Source organism: Arvicanthis niloticus, chromosome 6, assembly GCF_011762505.2.
Source record: "Arvicanthis niloticus isolate mArvNil1 chromosome 6, mArvNil1.pat.X, whole genome shotgun sequence".
Taxonomy (NCBI): Eukaryota; Metazoa; Chordata; class Mammalia; order Rodentia; family Muridae; genus Arvicanthis; species Arvicanthis niloticus.
Genome location: NC_047663.1, coordinates 86,120,476 through 86,147,640, shown reverse-complemented (window position 1 = coordinate 86,147,640; position 27,165 = coordinate 86,120,476). Strand labels below are relative to the sequence as shown.

Here is a 27,165-nt window from a genome sequence, read left to right as displayed (position 1 = left end):
AAGTATTTACATTATGATTCATAACAGTAGCAAAATTATGGTTATGAAGTAGCAATGAAAATAATGGTTGGGCTCACCCCAATATGAGAAACTGTATTAAACGGTTGCAGCATTAGGAAAGTTGAGAACCACTGCTCTAAAACTAGTATTTTGAATAAAACCTGTATAGATAATGCTCTGCATACACAGAATATTTGGGACAGATATAAGGAATTAGCAGTTTTTATTAAGAATTCCAAAGCTAGCCGGGCAGTGGTGGCATATGCCTTTAATCCCAGTACTTGGGAGGTAGAGGCAGGTGGATTTCTGAGTTCGAGGCCAGCCTCGTCTACAGAGTGAGTTCCAGGACAGCCAGGGCTACACAGAGAAACCCTGTCTTGAAAAACAAACAAACAAACAAACAAATCCAATGCTATCACCTACTATCCAAAGTGCAGCATGGCTTTAAAATCTAAAGGTTGTCTCTCTCCCCCCCAAATACTCTTACACTAAAAACTGCATTTCTTCTCCTAACGTGTGAGTGTGCATGCGTGCTGTCTGGGGTGGGAGGGAACAGGAACACAGGGAAGGGGTAGGACACTTAATTAGCACTAAACTATGTATCTTTTGTATTTGGGATGTGTTCACATTATTCTGCAGTTACCACTCAGTAGCTCATACGATATATTTATTTTATAGTTTCACATACTTACAATTTGTATTATTCAGTAGCTTAAATGAGGCCTCTGTGAAGTTATATTTTAAACATTTTTATAAAAAAAACATCACAAGTACGACCGAATTACTCAACCACACTTCCCTTCTCCCAAGCCCTCCCCTTAGGGATGGATACGGCAGCTATGAAATACAAAGAGATTTTACTAAGAACTCTAACAGCACAACTACACCTAGCTGAAGAGTATAGTCCAATGAGCAAAGCGAATCCTAAAGTAGAAACATTTGTTGTAGCACCAGGCAATCAAGCTCACAGAAACGGAATTATGAGCAGAACCGTGATGATGAAAAGGAGCATCATGGGTGAAGGACGTGAAAGGAGAGACCATCTAAAGCTCTGGCGTGTTGTAGAAAGGGCAGGCAAAGCTGACGGTTTGTTAGAAAATGAAGGTAAAGAGCTGAAGATAGCAAGAGTCTTTTTGAAATAATTGAGGCTGAATTGGAACCTTGTATAGGCGATTTCCTATACAAGGAACAAGAGCGAGAGAGGCACACATGAGCTCCTAGATCAGGGTGACTCTGGCTGAACTCAGAAAAGACAGCTCACGCGGGTTGTGCAATGTATCTTTTCATCATTCAGAACAGTCGGGATTGTTCAGGGCCGGCCAGTGGTCTGTTGCTCAGGCAGGGTAAGCCACTCAAAGTAGTCCAGTGAGAAAGGTGGGGGAAAGGTATCTATTTAAGATAAGCTACTTGTATCTGGATAATATGGCTCCTTATCTAATAGATAACACTCCTGCCTAGTCACTGGAGCACAGGAATGAAAGCTCCTCCTGGAAGGAGATGGGGCATTTGCCATTGGCAAAATGTTACCTACCCAGCATTTTGGTTAACAGGTCAACAGAGATGACAGAGTACTCTCTGGTCTACTTGGTACCTAGCCAGTATATGAGTAAAGGTGATGAGATAATAGACTTGACCCAGCAAGTCTTCATGGCAGCATTCGGTATTAGAAATCCTAGAATAAGTTTCAAAACTTCCTCCTGCTTTTCTAATGTGGGAAAGGTTTTTTTTTTTTTTTTTTTTAGTTTAGGACTAAAGTGTATAAAAATAACATAATAAAATATGTGGGAAAGTGGCATAAAGCCCTGGACTCCAAAGAGTTTATGTTTTAGTTTATTGATCCACTAATTTTATTCATTTACATCTGATTTGTCAATAATAGGACTTATTAGGATTTGGGGACAATTCTTCTGTGGCATTAACACTAAGAGTTCATCTGGCATTAAGTTGATGAGTTGACACAAACTCACATTTCATGTTTCAAGGAAAAGCAAAAATTAGAAAACCCTGCTCCCTAAATAGGCAAAGAGTGCATCTTATAATGACCACGGAGATTTGGTCAGTGGCACTATGAACTCCTTAGAAAATAAACCCCTTAATAGATGTAGTCATGAATGAAGACCAGGGATCTCGAGAGCAAATAGCCCCGAGTAGGTTTGCAATGTTGGGTTCTGTGGGGGATATTCTGTCCAAAATTGAAGAAGAAAAGGGTTGCCTTATTACGACTCTATTATAGAATCTGGCCACATCAGGACGGCTACACAGCTTAGAATAACAGTTACATTAGCCCACTTGTAGCTTTCTAAGCTGAAGTGCACATACATGGCCTAGTATACCCTTAACCTCATTATGTTATTCTGTTGAAGACACACACATGCCTGAGCTCAAAAATACATGTAGTATGCCCAATAAAATACATTGGCCAACATAAAAACCAAAGGAAATAGTAGTTTGGAATATCGATCCACATTGCTGGGATTTTGAATTGTGAAATAATCAATGATCCTGCCGATCTTTTCTTGGAAGACAACCTTAAACTTGTCGCTGGCTTTCATCGTCAAGTCGCTGTAGTTGACGTTGTCACCAGAGATTTCAATGTTGGCCAAGCTGATCTTTCGCTTAAAGCTGGAGATGGAGCTGTTGATAATGTTGGTGATATTGACTTCTTCCGAGTCCTTCGCTGGCCCCTGGTCCATAGAAAATAGTTCGGAAGACAGGACAGAGTGAGGCGTGGTGAAGAACATTGTGTGGTGACGGTAGCACACCTGGCCTTAAATCTCAGTCTGTTATTATTCATCAAAATCTTAGTTACCTAGATCCCTTTAAGGTGATTTCCTCGTCTGCAACACGCTAATGGTACTAATTGTTCCTTTATGAGACTAAGGGGAGGATTAAGTGGCATCATACTGTGTAATACTAGTAGGTATTGGGTAAAGTTCTAGTCTGTTCTAGAGAGAAGAGGTTCTGAGAGATAACATAAACCCATTGTGTCATGTAATCTTTGCTACACACAAAGAAACAGTGGTGTTCCCTGCAAATCAGGGGACTTTCCACTAGCCAACAAGGTGCAGATGGCAGAGAGTGCAGGGTCTTGGCTGAGTTGCTTCATCACTTTGGTATCATTTTACTGAGTTTTGGGATACTCAGATGTGAAGAATATAGCCCATAACCCACAGTGCATCTGTTGTTACATGCATAGGCATGAGGGCACATACTAGTGTCTTTCATAGAAGATCTTGAGAATTCTCCAACCCTCACTTGTCAACCTAGCAAGTCTGGAATGGTAAGTGTTATCAAGGAAGCCTGTACATAAGAAAACACATGAAATCCATATCCTGCACTGTCTGGTACACATCCTCTTTGTCTTTGGTGCTTGTGTTGGTCACAATAACCAAACACAATGACAAAGCCATTGGTTCTTCTGGTTGCATCTTCACTATTAGATCCTTGTGGTCCTGGCAAACCGCTTAAGGTGACACTTTTCTGAATTAGATCCCTATTATTTCTGGTTGCTTGTATGAGCGTCAGTAGGTTAATATCTATTAAACTTAGTCTCCAAATAACCCCGGGGTCTACTGGAGCTATAAAGAGTAATAGTTAATGGGGTGTCCTTTGCTTACTGCGTGAAGAAAACAATACATCACACTGGAGCAAAGAGGTTTTGGGTTAGACTGCCAACTCTATCCTCTACTCTCTTTGTCTCTGGGATTTTGTTATGAAGCAATTTCTTTCATATATATATATATACATATACATATACATATACATATATATAATAACTGGCTACTTGTATAATTTAAGAATATAAGCCAGCATCACAAGAATTAAGAAGCAACGATATGTTAACCCAAAGTGTGCGAACACCTAAGCATGTCTACTTTGATACTGGGCTTTTTCTTAGATGTTTATCCTTATACTTTTAGGTTGCATATGAATAATAGTTTTCTGCTAAGAGATTAAAGTCGAACATCCTATTTTATTGTATAAAAAGAACAACCTATGGTCAAGAGGAACCATAACTTCCAAATGTGCCCGCCTTAGTGGGGAGATAAGAACCATTAGAACAAAGGGCACCAAACCCTGATCACCTCTTCAGAGCAGTACATGTCCATCCAAGTGATGGATCAGAGACAACGCCCTCAAAATCCTTACCCTGTCTTTGACTGCCATCTGCTGTAAGGAGCTGTAGTGAGCAACTGCGTACTCCAGTAAGGCCCCAAACACGAAGCTGAAGCAGATCCCTAGGTATACATCAATGGCCTTTATGAAGCAGTTGGTGTTGGGTAAGGATGTTCGGGAGCCAATCATCAGCGTTGTCATGGATAACACTGTTGTCACGCCTGGGGAAACAAGCAGAAGCTGTTCCACCCTGGTGTTCTGTTGACATCTTCTCCCTCTACCCCACCCCAACTTCTATTATCTGGCAAGATGGCTCCACTCAGGAGCAAGATGAGGGAAGGACGCAAGAACAGTGTAGATTTCATTTTAAGAAGTCTGGGACCTTCTGGAATTGGGTTGATGTATTCATCTTCAACAGATACATAAGTGACATAGCTTTGTAAATATGTTATCTCCTGTCTTCTCTTAGAGATGGATGACCAATCCGTAAATTAACCAACAACGGACTGTTTGCTCACAAGCTCGTCTCTTCTTCCTGTCACTATAAAACACATGTAAAAAGACAATACTTCTGTTGCTACATTTCTATCTCTGTATCCGTTCTTCTCTCTGTGCAAAGGAATTTCTCAGGATACTAGCTCTTTTAATGGCCCCCAACCATCAATGAAAATATTGATAGAATTTCGAAAAGCACCTGATTCACTTAGTTCTTAGAAATTGCCTGCAGGAACTGCTTACCAATGCAGGTTCTCGCAGGAACCGAATCGAGGGAGATCCAAAAGGAGACCCAGGATAACACCACCAGGAAGGTGGAAGGGACATAGGTTTCCAGAATGAAATACAGGACATTCCTCCGAAGCTCAAATTGCAACACCAACCTCGTATAGTTTCCTGAGAGTGCAAACAAGAGATAAGAAATTGTGTCTGTTCTCGCAGAATACCTGCCCCGTGGGAAGCGTAATGAAATCACAATAACTTCTGGTACCACAGTCTTCTGGTACCAAAATCTAGTCAACTATGAACTGCCATTCTGGTTACCACAAAGGTCCTCAACGTTACCTGGCATGAGATTTACAAGGCTGCTGCTACCTAACCCCCACACTCATGTTCTTCTCCTTATGTTTCTCTTTGTCAAAGAATTTCTTCAGCACCATGAGCACTGATTTTCTTAACATCTCGCTCACTAGACTGAACCCCAGGGGGCAAATCCTACCTTTCTTAGTCTTGCATTCACAAGATAAGTTGTTACTCAATCCCTGGTTAATGAAGATTATTTAAGGCAGTCCATTGTTTTCAAGATTACTGGAGAGTAGGCCTATTAAATACAATTGCCAGAGGGCAATCTTGGGTGTTGTTGCTCAAGCACCATCTACCTCTTTGCTGGAGATAGGATCCTGGCCTGGCCTGGCCTGGCCTGAAGCTAGCCAAGTAGGCTAGGTGGCTGGTCAGGGAGCTGGAGAGTCTTTGCCTTTCTGGTACTGGAATTACAAGTCCTGTACCCAGGCTTTTTCCCCTAGTGGGTTCTGGGGATTGAACTCAAGTCCTCATGCTTACAAAGTACACGTATTACTGACAGAGTCATCCACCCAGCCCAGCCCCTATACTTTAATTTTTGTTGATTTCGGAGGTATCACTGCAGGATCATACTTAGGAAATGACCAGTGTACACACGCTACATGTGGGGATGTCAATAGGGAGCTGTATCTTCCTGTCTTTTCTCTAGTCATGGTTTTAATTTTTAAGGTCTTCTACACTCAACTAAAGTATATGATAAGGTTTTAAACAATGTAAATATTGATGAAACAAAGCATTCCTAACTTGACCAGGAGGGATGGAGAAGAACAATGTCACTGTTTGTATAGAAAATACCTACTTAAAGTCAACAACTCCCAGAGTTCCAGCTCTGTACATGATGAATAGGTAATATCAATAATGAAGTGATCACATGATATCACTACTGTCTTCTTCACCTGGGAGCACATTATTCAAGTGACCATTGTTCTTATTAGAAACATGAGTGACTTTTATGCATGAGGGAGTGTTGCATTTGGGCAGTCAGAAAATCCCGGAAGATAATCAGTGAAACGTCAGTGCTGGCCCAGAGGTTTACTCTCCAGCAGACCGTGTCAGCCCTGATTGTGGCGTGCACAGATGACCAGGTCCCACGCCCAGCTCCCTTTCCCTACTCTACACTACTAAAGACTGCTTGCCCTTCACAGAAATAGAGGCAGCCTTTCTTTAAGTATTTATGTATTTATTTATTTAGTCATGTCGTTTTGCCTGCATATATGTCTGTGTGCAAGTATTGGGTCCCCTGGAACAGGAGTTACAGACAGTTGTGAGCCATGATGTGGTTGCTGGGAATTGAACTCAGGACCTCTGGAAGATTGGTCAGTGCTCTTAACCTCTGAGCCATCTCTCCAGCCCCTTATCCAAGGATCGAAGGAGTTTTTAATTCTGTGTGATGGGTCACAAGAGTTACCTGTCTCCTGCTGGGATACGGTGACCAGGGTGAAATACTGTTGAATGGTGTACTGAGCAAGGCGCAGGTTTTCAAGTCCACGCACCGAGTCGTTCCCTCTCAGCCAGGAGAACTCCACATCATTGCCATCGTATCCCCCTGGCAAACGAGAGGGAGCCCTGGTCAGTGCAAGGATGCTGCAGACTGAGCTGGTTTGGGAAATGCTACAGCGGAGACCAGCAAGACCTCTCTCCTGCTGGTATTAAGTCTAAAGGAACATGTCATGCAAAAGCTGGCAAGGATTTTCAAGCACTGCAGAATGAAATCCTTCCCTGTGCCCTTTTGTCGTTGGTTGAGAAGTAGGTCTATTATACGCATTGTTCAAGCCTGGTGGATGATAAAAGTGATTTCTTTCACTATCAAATGACACTTAGGATGCATATGACTGCAAAGAGACCCATGCTAGATTCTGCCTTTCAGAGCAGTCTAAGCTTTGATAATGTTGTCTGGGACTTTGGAAGCGGTCTCTTCATATTTCCCATTAGTGTAAATACAAAACGAAGACAGTCTGTAAGCAGCTACTTTATATCTGTCAATATTTGCTTTTGATAAATGTTAGCTCTCTAGTCCATTGATGGTACTGATAACAGTTACCTTTTATGAGCCCTTACACAACACACAACGCATCTCGCATGCTCTCACAATCTTGTAAGAAAGACATCTCTGTGTTTCTTCAGATTTAAGATGGACTTTTGTTTTTACGTGTCTGAAATTGTAATGGTTTCTACTATTAGTTTATGTGTGTAAAACAGAGTTTGAAATTTCTCCTAAAATATGCTTATTCACTAAATATTGTACCTTAGACTTAAGGAATCATTTGCCCATTATATGTGGAAACTCTCGAGTTCTAAGGGATTTCTTAATTCTCTCAGGATACAGACAAGTAAGAGACAAAACCCAGCACTGTGTCTCCCTTAGGAAAGCATAATCTCAAAGCCCATGGATGGTGGTATAATAGTTTCAGTATATATTACATAGCAAGCAATTTCTGGGTACCTTGCAACACTGTCCTCTCTACTCCTGGTTGAGGAGATGTGTGCATAGTTAATAAACACAGAAAAGAGACCCAACATCATCAGTCATTGGGAAAATACAGAGCAAAACCACACAGTACTTCACACTTGTTAAGATAGCAGTACTAGCTATATCGGCCAGATGTGAGAATAACCCAAGAACCCATCCACTGAAAACCTGGAAAGAAACAGTACTAATCAATCAAAGGGAATGAAGTACTGGTAACAGGCCACTCATTCTGTGGAAAACACCAGATACAAAAGGAAATGTGTCCTATTGGCCTTACTTATATAAACTGTTCGGGAGAGCAAAATTGATAGCGACAGAATGTAAGTTAGTGGTACATGGAGGTGATGGTAGGAAACTGGGGTGTTCACAGTAGGCACAAGGGATCTCTAGAGATGACAGAAATATTCCAACAATGCAACCTAGCAGTGGCTACACACACTGGTAATTTTACTAAAAACTTTGAATCACGAATAAATTTAAAATTAGTGAATTTATCTGGGTGGTGGTAGTGCACACACCTTTACTCCTAGCACTCGAGAGGCAGAGGTAGGAGGATCTCTGAGTTTGAGGCCAGCCTGGTCTATAGAGCAGGTTCTAGGACAGCCAAGGATGCACAACTCCCTGCCTCCTCTCAAAAAAGGGGGTATTTTATGGTGCATAAATTATAGACCAATAAACCTGATTAATAGAAGGTGACTGGACAAGCCTGGTCCTGTTACTTTTTCCATTCCAACGAGTAGGAAGCTGAGACTCAGAGGGGGTCACTAGCTAACGTCATACAGCTGGTGATGGTGCCCACCTGTGGCCATAAACACAAATATCTCCTGTCGTTGCTTCAAAGGCTACTGAAACATGATGCTGATGTTGGGACCAATTCTGTGCTGAGAAGCCTCATTGTGGAGTCAATATCCAGTAGGCATTATCTTGTGATGCCTGAGCTCCATGAGGATTTCCAGGGAAAGCTGTGCTTTTTCCTTTGGGATCATCCAAAACTGAATGGAAGCTGGCCATTCGAAATTAGACTGGAATCTCAAAGGAATGAGGACAGCTCTATGAAGATGAAGACTGCAAGATCCTACCAGGGTACTTGGTTTCATCCCTAGGAGAGACTCATAGTTTCTATTTACTGCCATCTTTTGTCCCTGAGTGAATGGTGAATGTGGGCAATTATATAGTGGAGATGTGTATATATACATATGTATATATATGTATATATATATACATATATACATATATATACACACATATATATACATATGTATATATGCATATATACATATATATGTATATACATATATATATATGTGTGTGTGTGTGTGTGTGTGTGTATGTGTATCTTGCTGAGTTTTCTTTTTAATACCTAAATGCCTGCTAATAAGCATTCTGTGGAAGCTTCCTCTGTTCCTTGGGGACGGTGTCTGTGCACGCGGAGTGCTGAAGTTTCCTGGAGAATCTTACTCCTGGGATTTGGGATGAGCCCAGTCATGACACATGGAAGGCAATTATTTCTCCTGCACTGCATGGGAATGGCTTTTCTTCTTGACAACCTCAAGTTGTCTTCTGCCACCAAACGGCTGCATTGCTTCAAGAAGGGACTGCATGCACTGAATCAATAGAATAATTAATCTGCCTAATTCTTTAATTAAATGTATCCTTCTGAAAAAATGGCTTCTTCTCATAATGGTTCTCCTTTCCTGGAGTTGCCCACCTGTGCCCTTATGTAGAGTACCCAGTGGTCCCCAAGGCTTGCCTGTAATTGTTTTCCACTTTGATGCCTTAATGAGTCATATCGGTGGCATTACTTCCCTAACATAGGTGTCCAAACCTGGTGGCTATTCAGAGAAACTTACTAAGGAGCAAGGGAGACTGTTTTACTAATCCCAAGGAATTAATCTGACCTACACCCATTTAGTGTGAACCCCCATTTTCCATTCTAGGAAATTCTCTGGTTATAATTTAGATGCCCATTTACTCTCAATGCTTTATGAAGCTTTATACACACCAAGTAAGTTCTTTTACGTGCTGGAGGCAGCTGCATTATCAACGTCAGTGATTGCTTTGAGTGTTTGGCCTTTTTGCCCTAGTGCTGGGGACTGAGCCAGGGCCTTTCCCATGCTAGGCAGGCATCCCTCCCACCCCACCCCTGCCATGCTCCAACTCCTCTTTGTGCTCCTTACTAACCTTTGCTATTCCTTTGTTCCTGTGGTACTGTGCCCTGCTTTTTGTCCTCTTAGCTAGCTGGAGGTGATTTCAGGTGGCACGTCCCTCTGGGCATCTCTGACCCCTCCCAGGATCCCATGACACCGTTACGTTTTCCAGTTATCACTCAGTCTTTCAGAGTTATTTCAAGTCCTGTGTTCTCTGTAAGGAGGTGGACTTCTTGAAGATGGTGAATCATTTTATCTTTGAACTGCGAACATTCGCCACGGTGTTTAACACAGAACGGGCGTGCAGTTGTTGAATGGACGGACTAACAGGAGATAGGCAGATGGGACTCAACCAGCCAGCCAGATTAGCTGGAGACTTTAGTGGGAAAATATGTAGAATTGAAGTATTAGACTGAGTCAAAATATTTTCCTTAAGACACAGAGGAAAAGAAAACACTGGCCTTGGTCCTAAGAAACCAAAAGGAGGAAACTTGGGTCTGCTGTCTGATAGTCACGTTGTAGTTCAGCTTACTATTTGGCAGGATTTGGGAATCCCCAACAAGCGTCACATGGTCTCTCAGTCTGGGAAATACCGTGATTCTCAATGGGTACGAGAAAAACCCAGAGATCCCGCACACTTCCTTAAAACCACATAATGGTATACTCTGGGAAAACGTATCCCCAGATCACAAACAAGCCACTGGAACAAGATCCTCATGGGCTTTGCTGACCAGCAGAAGAGTCCTTGGGATTGTTCCCCCCTCCACCACCACCACCACACACACACCTGGGCTCCAGCCCCAGTGTTTCTACTTCTTGGGTCCTTTAGAAAAATGATACATTGTGCTGAGTCTTAATTTCTGTAATCTTAAGGTAGGAAAACAAACACTTGCAGGTTTGTTGGCAACTGTCTATGGCAGAGCCTGGTGCATGGACGTGATGATATTTATTAGGACATGAGCTGTATTATTATTATTTTCATGGTTGTAAATGGAAAAGTGGTCTGGTCAAGGTGACCAGGGCAAACGCAGGTTGAGGTTATCACATTAGCTGTCCCTCCTACAGACATTTTCCAACTAGCTTCCCGACTTCCTCTGCAGTTAGCTGCGTAGCAAGGTCTATCTGGAGGCCAAGGTGAATTTCCATTAGGAAAAGGAAAAGAAACCTTTTGAGGCCTCTGGCAGCCTGAGGGTAACTTGAGGCATATTTAGTAACAAATGAAAGGGGGGTTGGCGATGCCCAGGACTTCTGCATCAGCTTCTACAGGGACCTAGGGCTGATTTGGTTTTGGTATAGCAAGAGTAGGTTTACGGACAAAGGTCAGAGCCATAGAATGATTCCCCAAGAACCCACCTGGAATCACAGAACCTCTAAGGATAAGTAGCCCGAGAGATGGCATAACTAAAATACTATAAAATCTAAATATCTAGCTTAGATCTGTTTTCATCAAGATGTCATCTATAAAATAGAAGTTCTCATGAAGCAAATTTCTATGGTTATGTAAGTCTGGGAGAGGATACACTCCTCCGAATTTGACGGGGAATTAGCTCTTGGAGGCTCCTAATAGTTTTGCAGCGATGAAGAATGTTGCTATTTTAGGCTTTGTGGACCGTGCAGTGCAGTCTCTACCCCAAATGCTCAGTTTTGTTGTAACAGTGTGACATCAAGCGGCCACAGGCAATCGGGTGGGCATCTCTGTAATAAAACTGCATTTCCAGCAATGGGTGATGGGCTGGCTTTGGCAGATGAATTCAGTTTGCTGTCTATGACCTACACAATCAGCTCTGTCAAAGCATCTTCCCTCATCTCTCTACTCATGGCTGGGGATATTTGATACTAATGCACAGAAGTCTTCCCTCAAAGATACAATGTTGCAGTTTGCCTTTGAGTGGAATCTGACTCTCTGGAAGTTTAGGCTGAACCGTGCAATCTATTGTGGATCAACTTGAACCAAGACGGGTCATAGACATGGGGTACTCTGCAAAAAAGACGGAAGTCACCCAGGAAAGTCACCTGGGGCCTTTCTCAGGAGGTATACTCACAACTTTCTAGCTGCAATTTGCAGGTCTGTGTGTCCATGGGGTATTTAGACAGATCCATGTTACATGTAACTGTTGTTGTGATTCTAAAAAGAACAACAAACAAACAAATAAGCGGGCTCAGAAAAGGCACTGTCAGGAGATGTAAGTTCACATTTCTTCCTGAGGGCTGCCCCATGACAACTTTTTCTCAGACTCCTACAGGGACATGTGGCTTGGAGCCTATATCCAAACATTCCTGAGGTTTTCTGTGCTCAGCAACACTCATCAGACTCTGTTAAAACTAGATCCAGACTGGAAGAACCTGGAATGCTGGCAGCTCAGAGGCAAAACATCCACAACATGACAGAACAGACTCATTCTCCAGTGTGTCGAAGACATTTAAAAATATATTTTTAGCTCTAGTCAATTTATCTTATGAGTATAAGGACATTGGGTCCTCTGGAACTGGAGCTAGGAATGATTGTGAGTCACCATATGGGTGTTGGGACTCAAACCCAGGTCCTTTGGCAGAGCAACAAGTGCTCTTAAGGTCTGAGCTATCTCTCCGGCTTCTGGGGATGCTTTTTAAAATTCAAATTAAGTTTTCTTTCATATAATGTATTTTAACCACATTCTTTCCTTTTCTCCTCACTTCCTACTTACCCAACCTCACATTCTCCCCCCCCCCCCCGTGTCCAAAAATATCTCTAACAAACAAAAACCCAAAACCAAACCAAACCAAACAGCATGGAACCTGTTTCGCATGGGATGATTACTCCCGAGGTCATGAGGCCTACTCTGAGGTATGGTTGACATATCCAGTGTCACTGCACGTTTTCCCTCTCCCAGCAGCTGTCGATTACAAATAGCTTCCTGGTTAGGGTGGGGACTTGGTGCCCACTTCCTCTTCCTGGGGATGCTTTTGAGCTTAGGTTTATAGTGCAATCTTCATGATAACCCTTTGTGGGGCTGGAGCAGTGGTCACCGGATTTGCTTACACTCATAAGGCTCAAGGGTTGCCGAGGCATACCCAGAAATGCTATTTATCTGTTAGCCCAGTCCTTGGTTTATAACTTCACGTTCTTCTCGTGATTAAAGGCCAGTCCACTCATATTTGCTACTTGATCTGCTCTCCAAGGACTCAGAAAGTCCAAGTGTGCACAGCCCTTGCACAGGACAGGCCCTTTGTGTAGGCTGTCTTACGCAGCACCCAGGGAGCCTCTTTTCTGTTCCAACCATTGAGGGGAATCCATGAGACGAAGGAACATTAGGTCTTGGCAATCTGAAGAGTTGGCTTGCAGCTGCAAGTAGGTAGAGTCTTTGGGCTTCACACCTTGCTTCTTTGTACAAACATGTCATAGACATGCAGAGATGCTATGTAGAGATACCCTGCTCTTCTGAGCCCCAAGAAAGATAAATTCCTAACATACACTTCTCTGCTTGCTCATGTCTCTTCCTTGTCTTCCTTCCCTCCTCCTCTTCTCCCTCTACCTATCCCCTCCTCCTGTGTGTGTATGTGTGTATGTGTGGTGTGTGTGTATGTTGTGTGGTGTGTGTGTATGTGTGTGGTGTGTGTGTATGTGTGTGGTGTGTGTGGTGTGTGTGTGCATGTTGACTGTTCTTGTCCATGTGGGTTTCTGGTGTTGGGATGTCTTCCTTCCCTCCTCCTCTTCTCCTCTTCCTGTCCCTTCCTCCTCTGTGTGTGTCTGTGCCTCTGTATGTGTGTATGTCTGTGTGTGTCTGTGTGTATATTTGTGTGTGAATGTTGGGTGTTCTTGCTCATGTGGGTTACTGGCATTGGAATGTCTTCCTTGATTAATTTTTTACCATATTTATTTGTATATATGTATGCGTTTGCTTCTGTGTATGTTTATCTCTGTGGGTGAGCGTGTGTGTGCGCGCGCGTGCGCTAGCGCACATGGAGGCCAGAGGTTGAGTATCTTTCTCAATAATTCTCTACCTTCTATACTGAGGCAGGCTGTCTTAGTGAACCTGGGTCTCACAGATTTAGGTAGTTTAGCCAGAAATATTTCTCTAGAGATCTCACCTCTATCTTCCAAAGGCCGAGTGTACAGGGGCTGCCATGCCCACCCTGCATTTAAGTGAGTGGTAAGGCTTAGAACTCTAATCCCCATGCCTGGCCAGAAAACATTTTATCCAGGAAGCCATCCGGACTACACCCTACTTTTCTTTTCTTTCAAGAATAGGTCTCTCATTGAACTGGAGCTTGCCGCTTAGGGCAAGCTTTCTGCTTGCGTCTGCCCCTCAGTGCTAGGCTTTTACCTGGATTTTTGAACTCAGATCCTTGTGCTAGCTTTCTAGCTCCCTTTCTTTCTTTTCTTTTCCCAGCTAAGTTTCCTCACTCTTAATGTCCAGTTCATAAACCAATGAAATCATATTTTAACATTATCCCTAACTATTAACCTGCAACCGACGACACAACTTGGGCCCTGGTACCGGATACCTCCTTTGTTTACAAGCCTGTACTCTCAGGGGCGGGACTTGTCTTAGTTCTTCCTGGGTCTTCTGCTTCTGGCCTGGTACCTAGCAACTACTCAGAAGATGCATCTGTAGCCAGGCTGTACCAAGGGAAGCCCTTCTGAATGGTACTGGGGTATAAAACAGAGGAATTTATGAGGAACGGGGACTTACTGGCCACTTTGGTACTGGACACAAGTACCTGGGACATACGTGTCTTTTACATGCGTCTTTTCTTCCAATCCCAGACTCCCAGATGCCTGCTCACCTGAGTGCATACAGGACTGTGCCGTTGGAGAAGAGGCGGATAAGCCTGTTTCCCACCGTGACTTCATGGAGGAAGGACTTCTTGGACTCCACGATGTAAGTGTCTGGCACCCAGAGGAACTCCACGAGGCGGGCATCTAGAGTAAAGCTCTTGTTGCCTTCGAACACCAGCCGTGGGTCCGTCCAGCGCTGCCGGAGGTATATAGTGGCTGTGTAGTCCTGGGGTGGGGGTGGGGGAGCCAGAAATGCAAGTGATGGGCATGATTAGGGAGACCCCCCAAAACAGAAGGAAAGGGGTCAAGTTCTACTCTCCTCCCTCCCTCCATATATATGTATATATATACACATATGTATATGTATACATATATGTATATATACACACATATATATGTGTATATATACATACATATATATGGACATACATATATATGTATGTATATATACACATATATATGTATGTATATATATACTCTTTCTAGGTATGCATATATTATTCTTGGTGAATTAAGTAACTGGTGAGATACTCATTGGCAACAATGAAAGAACGAAGTGCATTATTTATTTTAGATGATAACTCCTACTGTCAGGGCCCACTACTTTCAGAGTCTTGTTCTACTATTGTATGACATAAAAGCTCACACTACCTGAGAACACAGTCATCACTAAACTGATGAAGGTTCTGATGGCCTGGGCTGCAAACTGCCTTCCTCCTGGCTTCATCTTTCCCATGTCCTTCCTCTCTAGTTGGTCACTACATTGTAGTTTTATCAGCTGTCCCTTGACTGAAAGGCCATGTGGACTCCAGGCCTCTGGGCTACGTTTTTTATTCCTCTTATCCATTTTTATTCCTTTGTCAATCCCTCACTTCCTTTTCTACTTTCTCTCTTCCTGGCCTTTGAGTTTGTTCCCTTCCGGACACTCAGAAAACCCATCCTACAAACGTCTACTGTCTCCTCTTACAAGACAGAACTCTGGCATCTGCCACTCTGTTTCTGAGTCACTTGAAAGGACATTGCCATTGAAAGCAAGGAGAGGGAGCTGAGGGTGGGGCAGGGACTGGGTTACCATGTTACTCTCTGAAATGCTAGAGATGCTTGCGATGTCCAGAGTCAGCGCTATCCGAACTGGGTCACCTGAGAAGGAAGGAAAAAGCAGAAGGACTTAACATAGAATCTCAAACTCAAGCTCTCCTCCTTCCAACCACGCATTGCATCCCCTGCCCCATTTCTGACTCTGCAGCCGGTGTGTTTACATTAGTGGGTTGGAAACAAAACTATAAAAATTATAAAAAGCAATACCCACATATTAGAGATATTTAAATAATCTGAACTATAAAAATAAGAAAATTAATTTTATCTTCCCAGGAGCAACGGCTTGGTATGAAAAATATAAAGAGTTACACAGGGACATCATGATTCATAAGGGAGGTCGCACCATTATTAATTAATGGGTATTTAAAAAAAACATTTTAAGATTAATTTACTTATTTCGGAGGGAAAGAGAGAGAGCTGGGGAGTGCCACACACTCTGAGAGTTGGTTCTCATCTCTACTTTGCTTTAAGGCAGGGTCTCTCATTATTGGTGCTACACAGCAAGCCCAAGGCTGCCTGGTCAGAGGGCTCTGAAAGGTCTTTTGTCTTCACATCCTGCCTCGCCATAGGGGTGCCAGGATTCCAGATGTGTGTCACTGTGTCCAGCATTTACACTGACTCATGGAACAAAACTCAGGCTGTGGGGCAAGCACTTTCACCCCTGAGCCTTTCCCCTGGCCTATTAGTGTCTATTTTAAGGAGGTTAGTCGTAAGGTCCTTATGTGGAAGATTTTTTTCCTGTAGTGTCTGTAGGGGCTAACTGTGTAGAGTGGGTCAGAGATTTAGTCACGTGATTGTACACAAATGACTTCCCTTTCCTTCCATGAAGGGAACTTGCCATAAGATAGTGTGGAAGACTGATCAGAGCCAAGCTCCTGCTGGCCCCAGGCGCTTTCTTCTTTTACTCTCAGGAGCCCTAAGTTTCAGCATGCCAGAACCATGTCACCAAGGCTGGTCTTAGGCACAATCTTTTTTTTTTTTTTTTTTTTTTTTTTTAAGAATTTATTTATTTATTTTATGTAAGTACGCTGTAGCTGTCTTCAGACACCCATATGAGGGCATCAGATCTCATTATGGATGGTTGTGAGCCACCATGTGGTTGCTGGTATTTGAACTCATGACCTCTGGAAGAGCAGTCAATGCTCTTAACCACTGAGCCATCTCACCAGCCCCAGGCACAATCTTTAGTAAGCCCCAGTCCTGGGGTTTGGGGAGACTGAAAAACTCCACCGAGGACCATTTTTAGTTCTGAAGACTGGAACACAGGAGCCATTATTCTTAGCAGCCAAATGAGGCCAGGCCAGGCCAACTTCTCCTCATTCGACTAGAGATATGGAAGAAGGGCCCGGGAGTGTGAACCGTGTGAATTTAGACCTCCGCTCTGAAATCTCCTAGCTCTGCCATCTGGGGCAAGTTACTGAAGCTTCTAGAACTGTAGTTTTCCCACCTGTAAGAGGTTAGTGACATCACTGGAGTGTCAGTACTTTAGCCAGTGGCAGCATGAGGGAATGCACGCAAAAGGCCTGCCTGTTCCCTCCAGGAGGCTCAGAAATGACCCCCTGCACATGGCCTCCGACATTATCTCTGCCATGCTTTTTTCAATACAGTCCTCTGGACTTTCTCATTCTCTTCTGTATCCCCAGCTAATGTAATCCCAGCTCACCAGGTTAATGGATAAAGCAGATCTCACTTGCATTAAATAGCTGAGAGAGCCCCAGGGGACTGTGACAATGAACCAGGAGGAGAAGAGATGGAATTCTAAAGGAACTAGGAAAAAAAAATATCTAATCATCTAACTGGTCAGAATTAGTCAGAGCAACCCAATAATTAAAGGGTTAGTAATCCAGGAAAACCAAGCCATAGGCAGGAATTTAGAAACGGAGTCCTGGAACCAATGCCATTGAAAGAGAAGTGTTCATAGGTAATGGGAAAGGGGAAGTCTTTGAGGGCAGAGGGGAAGGGTGTGCTGCTGGGTGGCTTTCGAAGATCCAAGTCAGAGAGAGAGAGAGAGAGAGAGAGAGAGAGAGAGAGAGAGAGAGAGAGAGAGAGAGAGAGAAGGAGGGACACACAGAGAGAGGCATATATTGCTGCGGTGTGACCCCAAGTGCGTTGTTAAACCTCTCTGCGCCGTTTTCTTGTGTGCTAAGTGATATGTAACTTGCTGTTCTGATTCCCAATGTTTGTCCCCTCCTAAATTCATGTGGAAATTTAATTGATGTAAGGGTAGTAAGAGGTGGGAGCTTTAAGAAGTGATTGGGCTCCAAGGGCTCCAGCCTCACGGTCGGAACTGGTGCTATGAAGGAAGAGTAAGTTCAACACTCCCTTGCCCTCCTCAGCACTGGAACCTTCTACCACAGGATGATATGGCAACAGGGCCATTGCTGAATGCTGCATTTAGATACTGAAGAAGCTCATGCATTTGTTATAAATTACCCAGGTCCAGGCATTATGCTATAGCTGTACAAAACAGGCAAAGTGCCTGTCACAGAACTGGAGACCATGAAAATCACTGGGTTCCATCAGTCTCCCTCTCTGAAGACTGCACAATTGAAAGGACACAGAACTCTATAGTCCCATGGTGTTTTGGGCTGAGTCTCCCCCTAATAGTCTAGCCCAGGCCTGGTCACAGTTGGCTGTCTTATGAACCAGCTTGCTTTCGTCCCCTGAAACCCTACAAATAAGCTGTGTCACCAGAGGGCACCTTTCTCCTAGGGCAGTGTATGTGAGTGCCCACTTGAAAACCATTGCAACCATTGCTTTAACCTAGAAAATGCTACGGAGGTTTTGTCTTTCAAGGACCTTGGTGGCCAAAAGGCTGAGTGCCCAAACACTACAGGAAGTTAGGGTACATCCGTGGGCTTATGGGGTGCCTGGCAAGACAGGCTCCATTAGGAGATAGAATACACAGTGTCACCTGGCATGGTGCTGTGCTTTCTCTCCTTTTAAGTGAGGTGCCTCTGCCCATTCATTTCAGGTAGACTCACATTCCCTTAAGCCCACCCTAGGAGCCTCGCTCTCAGAACAACCCCCTTGTTCTGGCCAACATCCCTTCCCCTGGTTGGCCTGCCGTCATGCAAACACTATGTAATGTACTGACTTAGTTATTTGAGATCTAGGAGGCAAGAGAAATTGATCTAGGCAAGCTCTTCAGATGCTTGTGCTTGCTGCTAGTATGTATAAGGCCTGAGAACCCAGGGCGTGTGGTGACTACCTAGACAGAGAGGACTTAGATCCTATCTGTGAGACCAGACATTGTCCAGGTCTATTAGCCGAGCAGGTAAGAGTATCTGAGGGTTCTGGTATCTGCACTGAGGAATCTGCCAGCAACTGTGTTGTAAGGCTGGGCAGACAAGTGGTAGCATGGACCTCAGCCATCTAGAAACCTACCCATGGTAGCATATTAAGGCAGGGGTGATCCTGGATGCCCAGAGGCAGAGAGTCCTCTGCTGGGCAGTATTGCCCAGGAATGCCTTAGTGGCCTTCCTAAACACATTCCCATCATCACGCCTATCCAAGACTCTCTCTCTCTCTCTCTCTCTCTCTCTCTCTCTCTCTCTCTCTCTTTCTCTCTCCCTTCCTTCCTCCCTCCCTCCTTCCCTCCCTCCCCCTCTCTTTCCTCACCTTGTGGCCCGAGAACCCTCGCAGCTTCTCTCTCTACCCTTACTCTTTTTTGTTTGTTTGTTTTTTGTTTTTTTGTTTTTCGAGACAGGGTTTCTCTGTGTAGCCCTGGCTGTCCTGGAATTCACTCTGTAGACTAGGCTGGCCTTGAACTCAGAAATCTGCCTGCCTCTGCCTCCCAAGTGCTGGGATTAAAGGCGTGTGCCACCACCGCCCGGCTATCCTTACTCTTTATAGACCCAACAAATACCTTGATGAGATGATACCCTCCTGTCATCTGACCACCAGTAGACTTGGATGCACATACTGTCTTAGATCTGACCAGAGAGTGTCACCATCAGAAGAGAGAAGCAGGGAGGCAGGGACATAAAACTAGGTACAGTATACCAGGGAAATGATTTGATCCAGGGGTGCATTCAAAACAAGGAAGCGGGTTGTGGAGGAATCAGGGAGAATCTTTCAGAGGAGGGTAGCCTTGTCTCCAAGACGTGATGGAAAACTCATGTTTCTAGGGAGGCAAGTTGGAAAAGTTACTCAAGGCAGATGAGCAGCCTCTGCAAAGGCACAGACGCCAGGAGGGTAAGGATGCTGGTGGGTGTTTTAGGGGCATATTGTAGAGTATTTATTGTGGGAGGAGAGAATGATAGGCAGACAGAGGCAAGGCTGACCAGTGCCTGGAATGCCTGGGCTTCAGGCTAGGCTGCTGGGGCAGGTGCTTAGATTCCTGGCAGCCAAATGACCCAGGAGGCAATCCAGGTGGAAGTGAGGGGAGGCCATTGTAGATGGCAGTCTACAGGCAGGAAGTCTGGGTGGAATAATGCTAGTGGCCCATGGTGAGTTCCTGGAACCATGACCATGGAAGTAGGGAGAAGAAAGACAGTGGCATAGGTTGCCAGAGGCTCCTGCACCCACCCCAGTGGTGGAGACCACACCTCCATCTTGCAAGTGGAGGGGCACAGTGCTTTTTGTAAAGGTTAACATGAAAAACCACAGGCGAATGTTCTTATCTGTCCTTCCCAATTCCCAAAACAGCTGCTGATCAGGGTGAAGTCAGCAAAGCCCCTTGAAGCCTTCTGCTGCATGTTCTCACTGTGCCTGTCCTTTTGAACTGACATTCTGGTCACAGAGGATAACCTACCACCAAAATTGGGCCTGAGGAATTTGTTATATCCTGCAGTGAGGTTCTCAAAGCCAGGCAAGGAAAGTTTGTCGCTTCTGCCGACCTCCACACTGAACTGGTTCCCCTGGATGCACGTCCTGGAAAAGAGAATGGCTCTTGATGTCTGTTGTTCAAATATTGATAAACATACATAGACACAAGCTTAATTGACCCTCCCTCATGTGTGAGCGTGCATGCATGTGTGTCTGTGTGTGTGTGTATGCATGTGTGCTTGTGTGTGTATGTTACCACATTGTAACTTTTCTAAGTAGAAATCTCATGTTTTCTAATTAGTGAGTTAGTAGCTCCATTTTTTTTTTTACTCATTTGATATGAGAAAACTGTCATGATAATTGGCAAACTCTCCAAGTATCTCTTTTTTGATTGATTGATTGATTGATTGATTGATTGATTGTGTGTGTGTGTGTCTGTCTGTCTGTCTGTCTGTCTGTCTGTGTATGCACAGGCACATGTACCTGTACATGCACATTACATGTCTTTCTCTATTTCTCTCTACCTATTTCTTTGAGGCAGGGCCTCTCCCTAAACCTGGGGCTCAAATTTTCTTGGCCAGGCTGGAAGACAGAAATCACCAGAGATCCTCTTACTTTTGCTGTCTAGGCAGTCCCAAAACCTACTGGCATTTGTGGGGTGCCAGGCTTGTCACATGGGCACCAGAATCTTGACTCTAGTCCTCTTGATTACACAGTAAGCACCCTTAACCACTGAGCCACCTCCCCTACTTCTTTTCATCAAGGGTCTTATAAAAAAAAAAACACAAGTTCATCTACCTGTGACCATTTTAGAAACTTGTTCTCTAAAATAGAATGAACCATAGACATGTTGCTGTTCTGGTGCTTCAGGGAAATGAAGGGACTGGGGGTTTGGCTTGTCATAAGTTAAGTAAGAAATGTTTGCAAGCTTTTCTGTCACATGGCCATACCAGAGCAGTTCACTCTGGGCCGTTCTGAGATGGCGCCACTCACCTTTGAGTAAGGAGACTCAGACACACAAAGGGCAAATAGAGGCTGTAGCTCATGTTGAAAGAGCTGATTCACACACAAAGAGATTGAAGGAGGAATCACCTAGGGAGACAAAATAGAGCAAGGTGAGGGGGACAGTCCAAAGGTTCACCTACCTCCAGCCCTGCTGTCTCCGTGGGTCACCAGGTACAGAATTTTCCCAACGTGCATTGGGAGTAGCCTCTTTGCAACCTTTTAGTTTAGCACCTGCCAGCTGTGCGCCATCCAGGTATACCATCATTTGGGAGGCTAATATTTTTACCCATCCCTGATATAGGTGGAGTTTATACAATGGTTCATGAGAACTAGCACCTGTAGTCAGTCCATGGGAGCCCCACACTGTACCTTCCTATGTCCTTGTTCTAACGCTTCCGGCTCTACATTCACGCTGCCCAAACTGGACATTGTCCTATTTAGTCCAGCGTCCAGACCTTCCAGGCAGGTTGTATTCTTACCTAACCTTCCCCGTGCATAGTGGGCAGGTTCATCCCTGCCTTATATGGCAGAAACAGGTTCAACCCAGGAATGCCAGAGGTGAGTTTGAATCTGGATCTGGCTGCCTTGTCTGTTTCCTCCAGGACCAGCAATAGCTTATGCTGTCATGGCCTGAAGATCCTCAGCATCCTCATAATCTTCTATACCTGATTGACAGAGCACTGACACCATTCAAGCTCGTGTGCCAGTGTGCACAAGAGGACCGGTGAACAACATGCTCCAGAAACATGGCTCCCTCGGGTGTTGGATCTACAGTCAGACATCTCTCAGAGAGCAGGGACAGCTAACAGAGCAGTCTTGGGCCGGTTATGCTGGTGACATGGCAGGGTGGTGGCTTCAAGTTCAGGCTCCTTCCCAGGTATTCCACTCTGGGGTATTACTTCCCTGTGCTAATCCTGGTTTTTCCACTCCCTAGAATCTAAGGGATCTAGAGCTTTGGGTCAGACTGAGCCACTGATTTAATAAATAACATTCTGTTGACAAAACCAATACCTGCTCATTATAGAAAGAAAAATGAACAGAAGTTCATTAAGACAGAAGTGTATATTGCAGTGTATGCCAGGGCAGATGTATTGTTTTATGAGATTTATTTTTATTTTATGTGTATGGGTTGTTTTACTGGCATGTGTGTCTATGCACCATATGCACGCAGTGCCCATGGAGACCAGAAGAGGGCATAGAACTGTGTTAGAACTGGAGTTACAGATGGCTGTTAGCTGTATGTGGGTACTGGGATTTGAACCTGGGTCCTCTGGAAGAGCAGTCAGTGCTCTTAACCACTGAGCCATTGCTCCAGCACCAGTGCATGTTTATAGGTGGGAATAAACATGTCCTATGGTGTAGGATGCTGAGAGTCGGGACAGCTGTACATGTGTAGGGAGCTCAATCTTAGTATATTCCTAAAACTGCTATAAAAAAAATGAAGTTGATTTAAAAAGACCTGTCTCAAAAAACAAAGGAAATGCTTAGTCCCTCTGTCATTTCTCATTCCTCAGATGTTGCCCAACATACGCCTGTATTTACAAACACACACGTTTCTGCATAAAAAAATTTAAAAGGGACGTTGGGGTGCTTTTGCCCTTTGTTATTGCTGTATATTTATCAATATACACATTTATGCATAAAAAATAAAAAGGAAAGTTGTTACTTTTGTCCTTTGTTGCTCCTTTTCCCCACACGGGTGGTACAGCTGCTGCTTACTGACTACTCCGTTCTCACTTTCCGGGCCCAGCACCTCTCCAGTCTTCACAGACCTTTGGCCTAACTAAGATGATTCTCATTTACAAAGGGCTTTGAGAGGAAGTGATGTCCCCAGGGTGACACAGCAGGTAAGGGGCAGCTCAAGTGTAAGGAGCTGATGCAAGTCTCTTCCTTAGCAATCAGGAGGGAGCTCTGGTCTACAGCAGCTGCAGCTTCTCACATCTGCATCCCAGTCCTTAAGACAGCTAGGTCGCTCACACCATGAACGTGCAAACGCTTGCCATAAAGTCAGCACTGACCATCTTGACATGCAAATTCTATATACACTATCCTGTTTCTTTTCACAGTGGAAAAAATAGTGGCTGGGCGGGGAGGTGTAAAGACTGGTAAAGAAACGGAGGCTTGCTCATGGCCACTGGAAGCCACTCATCAAAAATATCAGCTGTGAAACCAGCATTTATCCTTCCTTCCTTCCTTCCTTCCTTCCTTCCTTCCTTCCTTCCTTCCTTCCTTCCTTCCTTTCCTCCTTCCTTCCTTCCCCTCTCTCTCTTTCTTTCATGCTTCTTCCTGGTTCCTATTCCTCTCCTTGCCCCCAGCATACAATTCAAGAGAGTCCATGGAATGGCTTGCATACCTTCCATCTCTTTAACATTTTAAAGGTTAGGTGAGCTTCTCTTATAAACCAGACACATGACCAGCAGAGGTCCTTCCTGTCTGGCAGGGCCAGAGATATGCGAACAGAAAAGTTTGTGCTCCATCAGAGGGCAGCAAACCTTAAGCCCCACATCTGGTTACCACCCTACATCAGGAGCCCAGGCAGCTTGATATTTGGTGTAATGAGAAAGGGAGCCGCCAGTTCCCCTCAAGAGGATGCTACAGAGCCAGGGTGGGAATCACAGAGATGTTCATGTTAATTTGATTCTGGAAGAGTCCAACTTGGACATAAGAGGCTGACACTTCTAGAAGCTGATAAAAATGGAGTCTTGCCCATGGCCACTGGAAACCACTCAGCCTTTCCCACAAACCCTTGGTATCTGCAAATTTTTCTTAGTGTGGCATGAACTGGGCTTATCATCATTTAGGGAGATGCCTCAGTTTTTCCACCTTCTATAAGAACCTGCCTTTGATCAAGCACATTTGGGGAAACAGTCTTTATCTTCAGGCTTGCTGTGAAATAGGCATTTCCTGGCCACCAGTCTACATTAGGAAGACAATAGTCACAACATGGGCCTCCAAAACTTCTCCAAGGACTCGCAGGCTCTGGAGTGTGGCTGCATTCTCTCTGCTGGCTCCACTAGGGGCCGAGCATGTCTCAGTGTAGCATGGAAGAGTCATTTAGTTATCCTGGCTATCTGGTTCGGGAGTGGAACCTCAGTCTTGTGATGGATTCAGCTTAGATCGCACTTTAGTTAAGTGATTACTGTCTGAAGAGCATTTCCCAAGTCCTTGATCTGTACAGAGGTCACATCTGGCACCAGTTTACTATCATGGTCTTCTTGGGCAGGGCCCACACCACTAACACCTTTCCTCACTTTAGAATGACTAGGAAATCTCAGAAGATACTGGGCACAAGAAAACAGTAGTGAGCTGGAAGAAGGCTAGAGTGTAACACGCTTGGGCACACTTTATGATGAAGAAAGTCCCCAGTCCCCAGACTGAATGGGATCACATGTGACTCTGCTCCTTATGTCAAATCTGCTTTGGGGATGGGGTGCTGGAAGTCTCCAGCAGGAGCCACCAGCCCATGTGGCTGATGAGCCAATCTTCAAGGCACTATTATATGTCTACTGCTCTTGGTGTAGGCTCAGACCTCTCTTTTGGATACAGACATCAGAGCTAGCACTTAGTGGTGATCACAGACCACTAGAGGGTAGCTGGAGATTTGGACAAGAACTCCCCCCCTAGTGTTCAGTAGTTGCACATGAAACATGGATGGGGGTTTGATGAGTTGGGGTAGCCTCTTCACTTTTACCCTAGCTGAACCTCTCTGGCTAAAATCTCATGACTGTTTATAGAGGAGAGTCTGGTCTTTGGAGTTAGACCAAACTGAGTCATAGTTAACCTCTCAGCCTCTGTTTTTTTCACCTGACAAATGGGAATAAACACAAACAAGAAATAGGACTTTTCATTCCCTTCTATGTTCTGTGTCTTCCATTGGGACTTAGTAATCTCACTGGCTCAAAAACAATGCCAAGCTGAAGCTCTTCCTCCTCTACCTGGCTGGTACCACTCAGGAAGAACAGGTCAGATGCAGGACTTGAGTGTCACCTGGGAGGCCAGTGGTTCTGAGAAGCTGAGGTGATTCTGATGGGGATTCCCACCTCCACTCCATCACAGAAATGCCTCCAAGTGTCCTACGCTCTAGCCTCTTTCACACTAGCCTCTGTCCCCTCGTCCTCCCCAAGAATATCATGAAGGTGTGCCTTGTGCCTGTTGGTCTAACGTGGCAGCAGAGAGGCAAACAATGACAGCTTCAGTGCCAGGCAGGGGGGAGTGCCAACCTGGGCCCCTCACTTGTTCTTGGATGGTTTTACTCCTTCTGATGCTTACATTCCTCCACTCTGACACTATAAGACCTGAGGCAGAATTAGGGCTCAGCAAATTCCAGGCCTGCCTTCCTTCCCTTCCATCCACCCCAGCAGGGCTCACATCTGAAGCTTCTTCATGCCCAATCTCTAAGCACAAGGGACGGCAGCAGTTTCCTTACCAGGCAGCTGTTATGGCAGGTGCTTCTGGATCTCAGGCAGGAATCTCACACAAGACATAGTCTTTTGGGTCCCCAGGGTCCTTCTCATTTCAGTCCTGGATCCTTGGATGTAGGTATACATCCACTCTCTGATGGAGTGGCTCTCTCTCTGGAGAAGGCAGAGCTGCTGAACCAGGTATAGGTGGGCGGGGCCTCCTCCAGCTCCTCCCTTGGTGGAATGCTGGCTGGTCCTGGGTTGTTTGTGAGAATCAGTCAGCTCTTGCTGTGCTTTCGATTATCTTGTTTATCTATGCTTCGATTCTGGGCTCCCATTTTCGGCCGTGCTCCCAAACCTCAGTCAAGAAAGACTTCTGCAATCCAAGATGTCTTGAGAGTTCAGTGCATGGCTCCAACTACTCTGATAATCTCTGCTTTCAGGGGTCATGCCTCTGACACGGTACAAAGGGATTCCGAGTTAGCCTAATCATCAGATTCACATCCACAAAACAACTTAATTTGTTTCTGAAAGTCTCAGTCTTGGCTTTGCCTTGGCTGAGTTTGTTTGGGATTAACAGAGTCTAATAATATGTATTAATAGAGTCTATTCAGACTTTCCAGTTGCAAAGACACAGAAAATCCCAAGGATTAGGAGAGTGGTGCTCAGAAGAGGTGAGGGTGATTCAAGGGCTTTCTGGTCTCCTTTGCTGTATCCCAGATCCCCAGAGAGTATTCGTTAAGTCTCAAGCAAATTCCTTCAGGGAACTTCCAGAGAGACAGAGCAAGGCTTCTCTGTTTCAAAGCCAGCAGAGCTTCTGATATGCATGCTTATTCTCTCTCTCTCTCTCTCTCTCTCTCTCTCTCTCTCTCTCTCTCTCTCTCTGCCTGTGTCCATATTGTAGCCAGTGGTCAAGGGCCTCACTTCTAGGTCTGTCCACAAGGGTAGAAGTCTCTGGAAGTTGGTCTCATACCCTGAGAGGGCTGGGAGCCAGAGGGAGGGGCGGGGAAAGAGTCTGAGGCTATGGCAGGATGCCTAGAGCCACCTTCTTCCTTCTTGGCAATGTCAAGGCCACCCAGGGCCAAGCTCCTGTGCAGACCCTGCCCAGCCTGGAGCTGGGAGGTTGAATAAACAGAGAGGGAGGGGCCTTCACAGGGAGCATGAGCTGGCTGCAGGAAGCAGAAGGAAGTGGGCAGAAGGGGAGGATCTTAGGGTACAGTGTACTATAGATGCTTCTGGACCTAGACCAACTTGCTTAGTGTTCCTCTGGAGCCTGGCCAGCACCCCCTCCAAACATCTCTGTGCTTGCGGGGAGGGAGTGGATGC

General features: G+C 44.8%; 1 protein-coding gene across 1 annotated transcript; it reads right to left on the bottom strand.

Moving 5' to 3' along the window:
* Nucleotides 1–206: 206 nt before the first annotated feature.
* On the bottom strand, nucleotides 207–26,331 carry Gabrp (gamma-aminobutyric acid type A receptor subunit pi). The gene is made up of 10 exons (XM_034505965.2): nucleotides 25,866–26,331; nucleotides 21,428–21,526; nucleotides 20,421–20,539; nucleotides 15,639–15,706; nucleotides 14,575–14,792; nucleotides 11,850–11,932; nucleotides 6,599–6,736; nucleotides 4,855–5,007; nucleotides 4,150–4,337; nucleotides 207–2,684 (listed from the first exon to the last, which is right to left on the bottom strand). The coding sequence occupies exons 2-10, from the start codon at nucleotides 21,478–21,480 to the stop codon at nucleotides 2,382–2,384; spliced, it is 1,323 nt and encodes a 440-aa protein (XP_034361856.1). The 5' UTR covers nucleotides 21,481–21,526; nucleotides 25,866–26,331; the 3' UTR covers nucleotides 207–2,381.
* Between the last annotated feature and the right edge of the window lie 834 nt (nucleotides 26,332–27,165).

Coding starts and splice junctions, on each gene's coding strand:
- Gabrp (XM_034505965.2), bottom strand. CDS start 21,480: ATGAGCTACAGCCTCTATTTGCCCTTTGTGTGTCTGAGTCTCCTTACT. Junction 15,707..20,420: donor CCTCAGGCCCAATTTTGGTG/GTAGGTTATCCT, acceptor CTTCCTTCTCAG/GTGACCCAGTTCGGATAGCG. Junction 11,933..14,574: donor ACAGTCCTGTATGCACTCAG/GTGAGCAGGCAT, acceptor TGTTCTTTTTAG/AATCACAACAACAGTTACAT.